The 12,650-nt window shown below is 45.8% G+C and overlaps 1 protein-coding gene across 1 annotated transcript in view; it reads left to right on the top strand.

The window, feature by feature from the left end:
- CREG (Cellular Repressor of E1A-stimulated Genes) overlaps positions 1-12,650 on the top strand; it is a 44,164-nt gene that overhangs the window by 9,801 nt on the left and 21,713 nt on the right. Inside the window, exon 4 of the mRNA XM_068364382.1 lies at positions 1,323-1,431. Within this exon, the coding sequence (XP_068220483.1) occupies positions 1,323-1,431 (109 nt within the window). The remainder of the gene's footprint in view (positions 1-1,322; positions 1,432-12,650) is intronic.

Raw genomic sequence — 12,650 nt, 5'->3', positions numbered from 1 at the left:
TCTACCTCACCTGAATCCTATTCTTGTGAAGCTTTCAGTCTTAAAAACTCAGAATTTCTTTTTTATACTACTAGAGGTAAGCTTGTTAGGCAAAGGAGGTATATAAATGACTCGTTTCACTTTTTGAAGTACAGTATTAGTCCCATCATTATCATCACTATTATGGTTATTGTTATTATTATTACTAGCTAAGCTACAACCCTCGTTAGAAAAGCAAGATGCTATAAGCCCAAGGGCTTCAACTTGGAAAAATAGCAGAGTGAGGAAAGGAAATAAACAAACCACAAAAGAAGTAATGAAGAATTAAAATAATATATTTTAAGAAGATTAACAAAATCTTCCATAAATAAACTATAAATAGAGACTTATGTCTGTCTGTTCAACATGAAGCATTTGCTTCAAGTTTGAACCTACACCAGACGGCATTAGGCTACTGCCGTCCGAATCATGATGCAACTGTTTTTCAGCTCAACCCAAAACTTTTAAACACTGTTTAAGATTGTTGTTCCTAGTTCAATAGCAACCATACCTTAAGCCCCATTAAAGGTTTAATGGCCGCTCATGAATGGCAGAGGCAAGGGTCAGTGACATTGCTCTATCAAGTAGGACAATGCCCTGGAGACTGACCATATTACATATGATCAGTACCTAAGCCCCTCTCCACTCAAGCTGAGACCAAGGAGGGCCAGGCAATGGCTGCTGATGACTCAGCAGATAGACTTATAGGCTCCCCCAAACCCCCCATCTTTAGCTCACAAGGATGATGAGGTTGCAGTGACCATAGGAGCCAACGAGTTTGAGCGGGACTCGAACCCCTGTCTGGCAATCGCCAGGCTTGGACGCTACCACCAGGTCACCACAACCCTAATATTGTAATGACACAAAGAAGCTGCTCACAACTGCTTACTTCAGCAGGTGGATGAATATCAGGACCCAAACTACCAACTAGGTCTTCTATCTCGAAATCCAGTGGCTGTAAAGACCTGCCTGGTTGCATACGGGCAAGGGTTCTCAAAAGAAATACCTGAAGTAATTTAAATCCCACCGCTCTTAATTCTGAGTCAAGAGGTCATAGTGAAGAGACCTTGGCAGGTAAGGGGGCAAGGTCCCTCGCCCTTGCTCCCACCTGTCGCTTAACTGCTGGTTAAACAATTCAACGGCCATCCAGCTTTAGTGCTGAAACATATTTGTTTAGCTAGGAAAAATTGAAGTTACTTAAGAGATTTGCGTTATTAATGTAATGAGTTGAACAAAATAATATCTTGTATTCAGTCAACCCTGAATTTTTATTTATATATTTTAAAATTATCTTTTCTTTTCAGGGTCGTAGGGGTGTGTATGTTGCTTCAGGTGCTTCCAAAACTTATTGGCCTGATCCTCCTCCACATGACCAAGTGGCCAAAGTAGCAAGATATATTGTCCATATATCAGGTATGTGTCCTTAGAAGCATTTTTTTTTTACTCCAATAATCGTATAAGCCTAGCCTCGTGAAGTCTCATAAATTATATTTGTTCCGTAACCGAAATACAAACCACGTTACAGTGGAACCTCTACATCCGAACGTATCTACATCCGAATTTTCCAACATCCGAAGTAAAATTCGAGCACATTTTTTACTCTACGCCCGAATTTTATTTCGACACACGAGGTAAACATTACGCCATTGAGCGTCGAGTGCTCAGTTCTCTGTTCTTGTGTGTATCGTGTGGTTGTCCTCTGTTTGGTCTGTTATTAACAGTGCTTATTTTCTTCCTTTTCTCACATTTCCTTTTTGATTTTACCTATAATCATGGTGCCTAAGAAGCTAAGTTTCAGTACAGGAAGAAGGCAATTCTTTCATTAGAATTGAAGCAAGAAATTATAGAAATCATGAGAGCAGTGTGCATGTGAGTGATACTGTATGGCTAAACAATATGGCCAGAATAGGCCTATGATCTCGAGGATCATCAAGCTGAAGGCAGCCATTAAAGCAAATAACCATCGAAGGGGATCACCATTATTACAAGACATCGTAGCAATACCCTGGAAGAGATAGAACGCCTTTTGTTGATAGGGATAAAGGACAAAGAGATTGTTGGCAACGATCATTTGTGAGAAGGGCCAGCGTGATGAACAGAAAGAAATAAAGAAGTGAAGCAAAAAAAAAAACCAAGATAGCATTAACAAGCTCTTTTAAATAACACTTCTCTCTTTTTCTGTTTCTCTCTAAATATAGCCTTAACATGTTCTTTAAATAAAATTCTCTCTCTCTCTCTCTCTCGTTCTTCTTCGCTGTTATAGTGTTAGATACGTGTACGTCTATTATTTTTTTCCGAGAGAGAGAGAGAGAGAGAGAGAGAGAGAGAGAGAGAGAGAGAGAGAGAGAAAGAGAGAGAGAGAGAGAGAGAGAGAGAGAGAGAGAGAGAGAGAGATTAAACAAAAATGTGTTAAGAGTACATATGATTTTTAACAGCGTCAACGAGTTGAAAAACAATTAAATGAAACTAAGAAAGTAATAACAGCTAATCTGAATTCCTTTATTAACTAAAACAAGTATTGATACAAACACACTCGTGTGCGTATGCACAAACACACACACACAGGTGCAAGAATTGCTACGCAATAAGAGACGGTCGGGGAGGAGGTAGAGATGGTGACTACGATAACATACCGTAACTCGTCACTGAAAGTAATGAAAATAAAAAATCAAAAGAAAAAAAATGTAAAAAATATGAAATATAAAAATAAAAAAAATAAATAAGCTAAGTTAGATTAAAATTTCCGTAGTGTAAGTTACGGTATGTTATCGCAGTCACCATCTCTACCTCCTCGCCGATCGTGTCTCCTCGTGCGTGTGTGTGTGTTTACGCATACACACATGAGTGTGTTTGTATCAGTATTTGTTTTAGTTAATTAAGGAATTCAGATTCGCTGATATTGATTTTTTAGTTACATTTAACTGTCTTTCACCTCGTAAACGCTGTTAAAAATCATATGTACACAACACATTTTTGTTTAATCTCATTTTTGTTTAATCTCTCTCTCTCTCTCTCTCTCTCTCTCTCTCTCTCTCTCTCTCTCTCTCTCTCTCTCTCTCTCTCTCTCTCAGAAAAAAAATTAATAGATGTCTCTAACACTAACAGTGAAGAAGAACAGAGAGAGAGAGAGAGAGAGAGAGAGAGAGAGAGAGAGAGAGAGTATTTATTTAAAGAACATGTTAACACCATGTCTACCTTCTCGCCGATCGTCCGTCTCTTCCTGGCGTAGCAAATCCTACACCTTCGTTGGCCTGTCTCTAAGGTAAAGTGGCAATAAAACACATTTTTTATTCATTACTGTATTTCTTTATAATTATCTTTTTTTCTATGCTTCTTTCATATTATGCAGTTATGTTATTGTTATGTGTAATTATGTGTAGCCATTTATTAAGGATTTATTATGGGTTTTTAAGCTGAGGAACGAATTAAATGAATTACCATGTATTCTTATGGGAAAATTCGTTTCTACATCCGAACATTTTCTACATCCGAAGTATGTTGTGGAACGAATTAAATTCGTATGTAGAGGTACCACTGTATTTACAAAGGGTATTACTTTTAGCGTAGCTGAAATGGCGAGCCTTTAGAATTTAACTAGGGTGTATTACCCCCGCGCTAGTTAGCGGGGGGGTAGGGGAGTGGTAGCTATCTACCCCTCCTCCCCCTCACACACAGGTGAATACTCACTTTAACTTTTGGCTCGGACTGTGACAGACGTCTCTGTCTTGGTCCTCGCTTGGCAGCCATTGTCTGTTTTGTCTTTACTTAATCGCTTACTTTTCATTTACTCAATATATATGTAAACATGTTTTCATGTTTGTATATATATTTGAGTATAGAAATTTTTGGGCTCAAGCCATGGCGTCCTGATGGAAGGTTCCTGTTTGGTAGCTTCCTTGGGTATAAGACTACTAAGATATTCCCAGAGAATTTAACCACAGGTTATCACAGAATTCTAACTTCTGGAGCGAGTATCTCAAAGGTTTCCCTTTAAGACATCGTAATACAACAGGGGACACGCATGTCTGAACGTGCCACATAGCTATCTTCACCCCGAACAGAGTTAATGCTTCGGTGTGTAAGGACTGAGAATAGCTGGGAGCCATTCCACAGCTAATCTCACTCGTGGCTACTACTGATACTCGAGACGTAAACAAACGGACGCCATTGCTCTGATGACGTCACGCCCGTCTTCATCCTTTGTTTAGTAGCTGCCCTACTTAGACGGATTTTCCCTGTGTTATCTTTATCGCTTTGCATCTTCGCTATGTCGTTACCTTCAGCCTCGCCTTCTTCTGGAAAGTTGAGTACAAGGTTCCAGTATTGTTTAATTAAGCTCTGGCCGTAAAGTAAATATTACTTTTCGAAATAATTGATGTTTTGTGGCAGAGCTGTGCCTCTACCGGACCCGCCATTTTATGGCGTCGTTGTTGTTATGCATGTCTTATTTAGTTAGCCACAACAACGTTTTCCGGCATTATATACTAATCGAATACATTAGTTTATTTAGTCTTCATAGCTAGGAACTTTTATATCGTGTTTAGACGCTTTTTATCGGTCATCGATTGACCTCATACCAGTCGGCTACTATAGCCCCCAGGCCAGGAGCCTACATACAAGTGTTCATGCATGATTTATTAGTGATCCTAGACTAAGTTATGAAGATAGTGGCATTATTATTTTACAATACTTTTGACAGTGATGCAAATGTTTTCGCCTTCAGGGACCATATAGGGGATAGGCTAGTCAGTGATTCTTTCTAGCCTAACCTAATATTAGGACCCCTATATGCTTCCTTCATCCCCTGCCTTGGCATTCCCTCTATTTAGCCTTGATCCCTTTTCTGAGTAAAGGGATTAATTGTCTAATAGAGTATATATCGCCTCTCTGTCCTCCCTAAAGGAATGAACCCCCTTTAGGGCTGCGTCTGAGAGTGAGGTTAGGCTAGCCTACCTCTATGGCTAGGATAGTCTATGACTTTCCTGCGATAGCGATATGTCTTCTTCCTTGCCTAGTTCAGGACTTTTAGCCCTGTTCTAGGTCGGGTTAGGAAGGTTTCTCTGTTCCATGCTGAAACTGTACTCTTGCACCGTTTTAGCCGATCAGCCTGATCTTAGGTTAGGGAGTGTCCTCCCTTCCCTTAGTGGCCGCTCTGGTACAGAAACCCTTCCTGGGAAGACTTCTCTCTTCTCCCTCCCCACCTATCTCTTGTATAGCCTAGCCTATGCTTAGGTTAGTTTATACTCATCTGTCCCCTGTCCTACAACTCCTCCTTAGGGTGGAAGAGTAGGGCTACCCGAGCTTCCTTGTGCAGTCCACTCTGGTACATATACCCTCATAGTGTCCTATAAGGTTAGTTGCTAGTATAGTTCTGCATATGGGAGTCTCCCCCCCCCCCTCCTCTTGGGTGTTCCCTAGCCCTCCCTTGGGCTACCTAGCTCCCGGTCCCTAGTGACCCCTGCTCATGGATGTTAGAGCCTGCCTCTATCATGGGTACTCCCCCTCAGGGAGGGGGAGGGATGTCTGGAACCCTGACGGTACTTCCTGCATCCCTTCCCCCCTCCCCCTGTCTCTCTATCTATCCGGGTGCCGGTCTCTTGCCGCCTCTACTGTCGGCAATACCTGCCTCCTACTTGGTGACTTCCCTACCCTTGCCGCCAGCCCCCCGTGTACCGAGGGACTGCCGGCTGCCGCCGGCTACTACCGGCGGCTCTCCTACTCCTATCTAATCGTCCGCTTGCCGGTCGATCACCGGAGTGCCGGCATATACTGCCGGCAACCCGATACTGCCTTTACCATCCTTATCCCAGTCACCAACCTGGCATCCTCCGACTGCCGGAGCCGCCGCTTCCTGCCGGCGTGCCGCCGTTGTGCCGGCGGCCGCCATCCTGGTATTTAACTGACTTTTGAAAATTGTCTGTTCTAATGCCAGAATCTATGCTGGAGCGAGCTCCGGCATGCCGGCGGCTTGCCGGATGCCCCGGAGGCGTCAAGAATACTTGCACCCCCTTACTGTAGCTATCATAAGACTAGGATAGCCCTATATCGCAAACAGATAAGCTGCGTCTGCTATTAAGATCAGTACCTAGTACTGCTCTATTAGTGATCATGCTGTCTCTTTGCATTCTTCTAATTCCAGCATGCTATGTGCATCTTAGCGCGGCTGGTTGCCAGAAGCAGTTACCCCTTAATGAGGCCTTCTGGCTCTTAACTGGGAACCGAATGAATTCGATCCCAATCTTGTCCTTGGTTTTCCATGGAGTTCCAAAATACTGGGAATTCTAGGAAACTATATCCAATGATCTCGGTCATTTGGATTATCCAAGGACCAAGCTTGTGGTAACCAGCCGGGCGAGATGCATGGAGCGTGTTCTCCTTTACTGTTTTCATTCTCTATGCATCACACCTTCTTTAAGTTAAAATTAATGATTAATATTAACTTAGTTTAAGAGCCATTCTTATGACTCCCCCATACTCATTTTCTCTTTCTTCCACAGGAGGAGCAGATGAAGTGTGACTTCGCCTTCTGCGCTGTGAAACGCCCGCAGTTTTACGGGCATACGGCTTGCAGGACTCACGCCCCTTGTGCAGACAAGAGAGGGGATTGGAAGTTCTGGAATCCACTGGATTGTACGGTCTGCCAGGCCCACCTAGTTGAGGCCTTCCATAACCCTCCCTCAGCGGAGGTTAGAGACATTTCTCGTGAAAAGCTGCGCAAGTGGGTGCGTGGCTTTCAGAAAAATGCTACTGGACCGTACCTGGCCACCGAAGAACTGAGGTCCCTGTTGTTCCCTAAGGCCTCCCCTGACTCAGTGGTACCAAAAGACGCGATCCCCACTGTCCAAATTACGGTGGAACCTGATGTGGTCATGGCTCAGTCCATGCACGAGTGTCGTTTAGATTCCGAGGATGATGGACAGATCTCAGACGTCTCGGAAGACACGGAGAAGACGCTTATGGCTCAAGGAGCCGAAGAGGACGAAGACAAGGTGGAGTACACCGAGTCGGAGCTTGGAGCTGCTCCCCCGTCCATCCCTCCTCCTACTCCTACACCGACGGAAATGTCCATTCCGTCTACCTCCTCGACTCCGGATCCTTCTTCTTCTACCCAAGAACTGATCCGGCTGATTAGAGCCGTCATGGACGACAGGCTGAAGGAGAACCAGGAGTCCATCAGGTCGATGATTGGATCCAGAGAACCGAAGAAGATTTCGGTCAAGGATCTCCCCGCTTGCTCTCATGCCAACCCGTGGAGGTATGCAGAGCATATGGTTATTGCGACCGGCAGGATCTTTGTTAGCGACAAGATCGGCACGGTCCCGTTGGAAGATGTGGAGTTCTTCCCAAGCTTTGAGGCCTACCCGGACTGTTACGTCCGGCTTCGTTCCGAACCTGCCTCGAAGGAAGAGACCGAACCTAAAGAAGAGATAGTGTTCGATCTCACAAAGGCCCAGGCTATGCTAGCCTCCGCATTTAAGAGTAGGGGCTTTACCTGCTCTAAGCTTCCGGCTTTGAGCAAGAAGCATCCTACGTATGTTGCACCTGACACTGCGATTCTTCCTTTCTTGGAAAAGGCCTTAGCTGCATGCCTTAAAGCGGCGGAAGAAGGGAAACCCTGCCCTGCACTGGAGGAGTGCAGACCCTTCTCCATCGTGACTCCCCCTGACGCTCGACACTGGAAAGATGTTCAGCATACTTTCGTCGTGGGAAGGCTCGACCCTGACGTCGCCGGACGTCAGTTTAATGAAGACCTCCCTAAGCTCAACGATCACCTCCTTCGCCGGGAACAAGACACGAAGGAGAGGCTTGCGGCATCTCTTTCTCATCAAGTCCAACTGGAAGTGATGGCCTGTGACACTAGAGTACCAGATCACTACATGGTACTCTCCAAATCCCACTTACTGACAGTAATAAAGGACTTGTACCACTTCATAAAGGCTCGAAGAGCCTGTCGTGAATTCGTGTTTGCCGGTGCCACCGTGAAACACGAACCCCGGAGGCTGATTTCCTCCAACATCTGGGGAAAGCACCTGTTTCCTTCTGACCTGGTCAAGGAAATAACTGACAGAGCCGCCACGGAGAATAGGAACCTTCTCCACAAGTGGGGCATGTCCAGAAAAAGGAAACCCTCTCAGGACGATGGACCTCAGCCTAAGAGGAAACCTCAAAAGCCAAAACCCCAGCAACGTCAGCAACGACGTCAGTTTCCGGGACCCGCTACCTCCCAAGTGGTTGCCCAACCACAACAGACCTTTCAATTGGTCCCCCAACCGGTGTTGTCACAGTCACCGGTCTTCACCCCTGCCTTTGAGCAACCATCCACTACCTTTCATGCCAAAGGTAGAGGCTCGTTCAGGGGTGCAAGCAGAGACGCATCTCGCCGTCCCTCCAGAGGTAGAGGAGGAAAGGGAGCTAGCGGCCGAGGCAACAAGTCCTCGGGACACCAGAAGCAATGAAGTGCTTCCGGTGGGAGGAAGACTCCGCCAATTCCAGGATCGCTGGACCTTCGATCCCTGGGCACACAGCATCATCAAGAACGGTCTAGGCTGGAGTTGGACGCAACCACCCCCAATCTTCCAGCAGTTCTTCCAGCATTCGACCCCCCTTCTGGAAGAATATGTTCTAGACCTCTTGAACAAGAAGGTGATAAGGAAGGTAAAGTCCACCAGGTTCCAAGGGAGACTGTTTTGCGTTCCCAAGAAGGACTCAGACAAACTCAGAGTCATTCTGGACTTATCCCCCCTCAACAAGTTCATAGAGAACAACAAATTCAAGATGCTGACGCTTCAACAAATAAGGACCCTTCTGCCTCAAGGTTCCTACACGGTCTCTATAGACCTGGCGGATGCCTATTGGCACATTCCAATGAACCATCACGCTTCCTCCTACCTAGGATTTCGACTCCAAAGGAAAAGCTACGCCTTCCGGGCCATGCCATTCGGCCTCAATGTGGCCCCTCGGATCTTCACAAAACTGGCGGATGCCATAGTACAACAGCTCCGCCTAAGAAACGTCCAGGTGATGGCCTACCTCGACGATTGGCTAGTCTGGGCTCCATCGCCCGAAGAGTGTGCAAAGTCTTGCAACGAAGTTACCCAGTACCTAGAACACCTGGGATTCAAGATCAACGAGAAGAAATCTCGCCTCTCTCCAGCTCAGAAGTTTCAGTGGTTGGGAATCCACTGGAATCTTCAGTCACACCGCCTTTCCATCCCCCAGAAGAAAAGGAAGGAAATAGCAGGGTCTGTCAAGCGACTACTGAAATCCAAACGCATTTCAAGACGACAGCAGGAACGAGTTCTAGGCTCTCTACAATTCGCCTCAGTGACAAACCCAGTGCTTCGTGCACAGCTAAAGGATGCCGCGGGAGTCTGGAGACGCTCGGCATCCATCGCTCGAAGAGACCTCAAGAGACGGCTTCCAAACAGACTTCGACGCCTCCTAAAGCCGTGGTCGGAAGCAAAGGCCCTGAAAAGGTCCATTCCTCTCCAACACCCTCCTCCATCACTCAACATCCACACGAATGCCTCACTGGAAGGTTGGGGAGGTCACTCCCACCGGAAACAGGCTCAAGGTACCTGGTCTCCACTATTCAAGACGTTCCACATAAACATCTTGGAGGCCATGGCGGTCCTTCTAACTCTGAAGAAGTTATCCCCGCCGCCCTCGATCCACATCCGTCTAACCCTAGACAACTCGGTGGTAGTTCGTTGTCTCAATCGCCAAGGCTCAAGATCGCCCCAGATAAATCAGGTGCTTCTCCCAATCTTCCGTCTGGCGGAGAAGAAGAAGTGGCACCTGTCTGCAGTTCACCTACAAGGATTCCGCAATGTGACAGCGGATGCTCTATCTCGGACAAACCCGATAGAGTCGGAATGGTCTCTAGACGCAAGATCGTTCTCCTTCATCTCTCACCGAGTCCCAGAACTTCAGATAGATCTCTTCGCAACGAGCGACAACAATCAACTTCCTCTGTACGTAGCCCCGTACGAGGACCCCAAAGCAGAAGCGGTGGACGCCATGTCACTGGACTGGAACAGGTGGTCCAAGATATACCTGTTCCCTCCCACCAACCTTCTGTTGAAAATCCTCTCCAAACTGAGAACCTTCAAAGGGACAGCGGCCCTAGTGGCTCCCAAGTGGCCCCGGAGCAACTGGTACCCCCTGGTCCTGGAGCTGCAGCCCAAGCTGATCCCTCTCCCGGGCCCAGTTCTCTCTCAACAAGTACAGAAGTCGACTGTCTTCGCTTCATCATCGAAAATCAAGGACCTTCATCTCATGATTTTCTCTCCCTCGCCGCAAAGAAGAGGTTTGGGATCTCGAAGAAAAGTCTAGACTTCCTAGAGGAATACAAGACCGAATCCACGAGACGGCAATATGAATCATCCTGGAGGAAATGGGTCTCCTTTGTCAAGGCAAAAAATCCTAAAGAAATCACCATTGATTTCTGTATGTCCTTCTTCATTCACCTTCATGGACAAGGATTAGCAGCCAATACGATTTCAACCTGCAAATCGGCCTTGGCTAGACCAATTCTATATGCTTTCCAAATTGATCTGTCCAACGACATCTTTAACAAATTACCAAAAGCATGTGCTCGCCTACGTCCAGCACCCCCTCCGAAACCGATCTCCTGGTCACTAGACAAGGTACTCCATTTCGCCTCCAACTTGGACAACGATTCATGCCCCCTCAAGGATCTGACTCAGAAAGTTATATTCTTATTTGCTCTCGCTTCGGGAGCTCGAGTCAGCGAAATAGTGGCATTATCAAGAGAAGAGGGACACATCCTGTTTACCGATTCAGGAGAAGTGACCCTCTCCCCTAATCCGACGTTTCTCGCTAAAAACGAATTACCCACCAAAAGATGGGGCCCTTGGAGAATATGCCCCCTGAAGGAGGATGTCTCTCTATGTCCAGTAGAGAGTCTCAAGGTCTATCTTCGCAGAACTTCGAACTTTGGTGGAGGCCAACTCTTCAAAGGAGAAACATCGGGCAGCGACTTGTCACTGAAACAATTAAGAGCGAAAATCACCTACTTCATTCGCAGAGCGGATCCGAACAGTACACCCGCTGGTCATGATCCTAGAAAAGTGGCATCTTCTCTGAACTTCTTTCAGAGCATGGACTTTGAAAGCCTTAAGAACTTTACGGGCTGGAAGTCCTCGCGAGTTTTCTTTAAACATTATGCGAAACAAGTGCACGAAGTCAAACATTTTGTGGTAGCCGCAGGTAGTGTTATGAAACCTGCACCTAACTCTGCGTAGAACAGTGAGTTACTTGGGACTCTAACTCTTCGGGTGCCTATGTTGACCCTCGAGCGATTCATAGTGATGTCAAAAAACACTTAGTGCTTTTATAACTGTTCTTATCCCAGGTGAAATGTCATAGTGTCACACAAGTGCCGCATGCCTTGAGCATGATGTGTTGTTTAAAGACTTGCGTTCCTCGAGAACGAGTACCTACTAATCCTGAAATTCCTTTTCAGATTCAAGAGCAAGCCTTTATTTCTATGTACATTATTATTACTGTAAATGAACTTTACTTTTGCTGTAAATTATTTAATTTCTGCATTGTGAAATAAAATTTCTATTTTATTACTTATGCGTCTCTTTCAGCTCCTACCTACTATGAAATACATACTGTCATAGTTTTATTTATTCCTCCTTTCTTATGGTCATGAAGAATTTAAGATGTCTAATCCTAAATTATATTCACCCTGTCTCAGTAAGGTTCCTACACGAAAACTTACTTCTGATAACCAAGAGATGAACTCTATACACAGTGCCCAACCACCACTGGTCTAATTCAGAATGTTCCTATACAAATATCAAACATTCCGCTTCATCTCTAAGTTCTTCAAGTTCTTCTGTCAGGATGAATAGCCCTTCAATACCACTTTGACGTCGGCATAGCCCATGGGAACTTCCTACCAAAGGGGGGCAGGATACTCCGTTCCTATGGTTCTTTACCTAAGATTACTTTGCTGTTTTGTCAATGCCTAGGCACTTAACACTGGGGGAAAAATCTACCACGATACATTGATTCTCTGGTACTCTTCCATCAGGACGCCATGGCTTGAGCCCAAAAAACGGATTTTGAGCGAAGCGAAAAATCTATTTTTGGGTGAGATAGCCATGGCGTCCTGATGGACCCTCCCTACTACTTCGTCCAGTTTTGTTCCCACCCTACACAATTGTATCATGGTGATGGGCAGCAACTGGCTTCAGGATGAAGACGGGCGTGACGTCATCAGAGCAATGGCGTCCGTTTGTTTACGTCTCGAGTATCAGTAGTAGCCACGAGTGAGATTAGCTGTGGAATGGCTCCCAGCTATTCTCAGTCCTTACACACCGAAGCATTAACTCTGTTCGGGGTGAAGATAGCTATGTGGCACGTTCAGACATGCGTGTCCCCTGTTGTATTACGATGTCTTAAAGGGAAACCTTTGAGATACTCGCTCCAGAAGTTAGAATTCTGTGATAACCTGTGGTTAAATTCTCTGGGAATATCTTAGTAGTCTTATACCCAAGGAAGCTACCAAACAGGAACCTTCCATCAGGACGCCATGGCTATCTCACCCAAAAATAGATTTTTCGCTTCGCTCAAAATCCGTTAAGTAAGTTTCCTTT

The sequence above is a fragment of the Palaemon carinicauda genome, chromosome 41, assembly GCF_036898095.1.
Source record: "Palaemon carinicauda isolate YSFRI2023 chromosome 41, ASM3689809v2, whole genome shotgun sequence".
Classification (NCBI taxonomy): Eukaryota; Metazoa; Arthropoda; class Malacostraca; order Decapoda; family Palaemonidae; genus Palaemon; species Palaemon carinicauda.
Note: the sequence above shows the minus strand (reverse complement) of the source record. Positions and strands in the feature narration are given on the sequence as shown.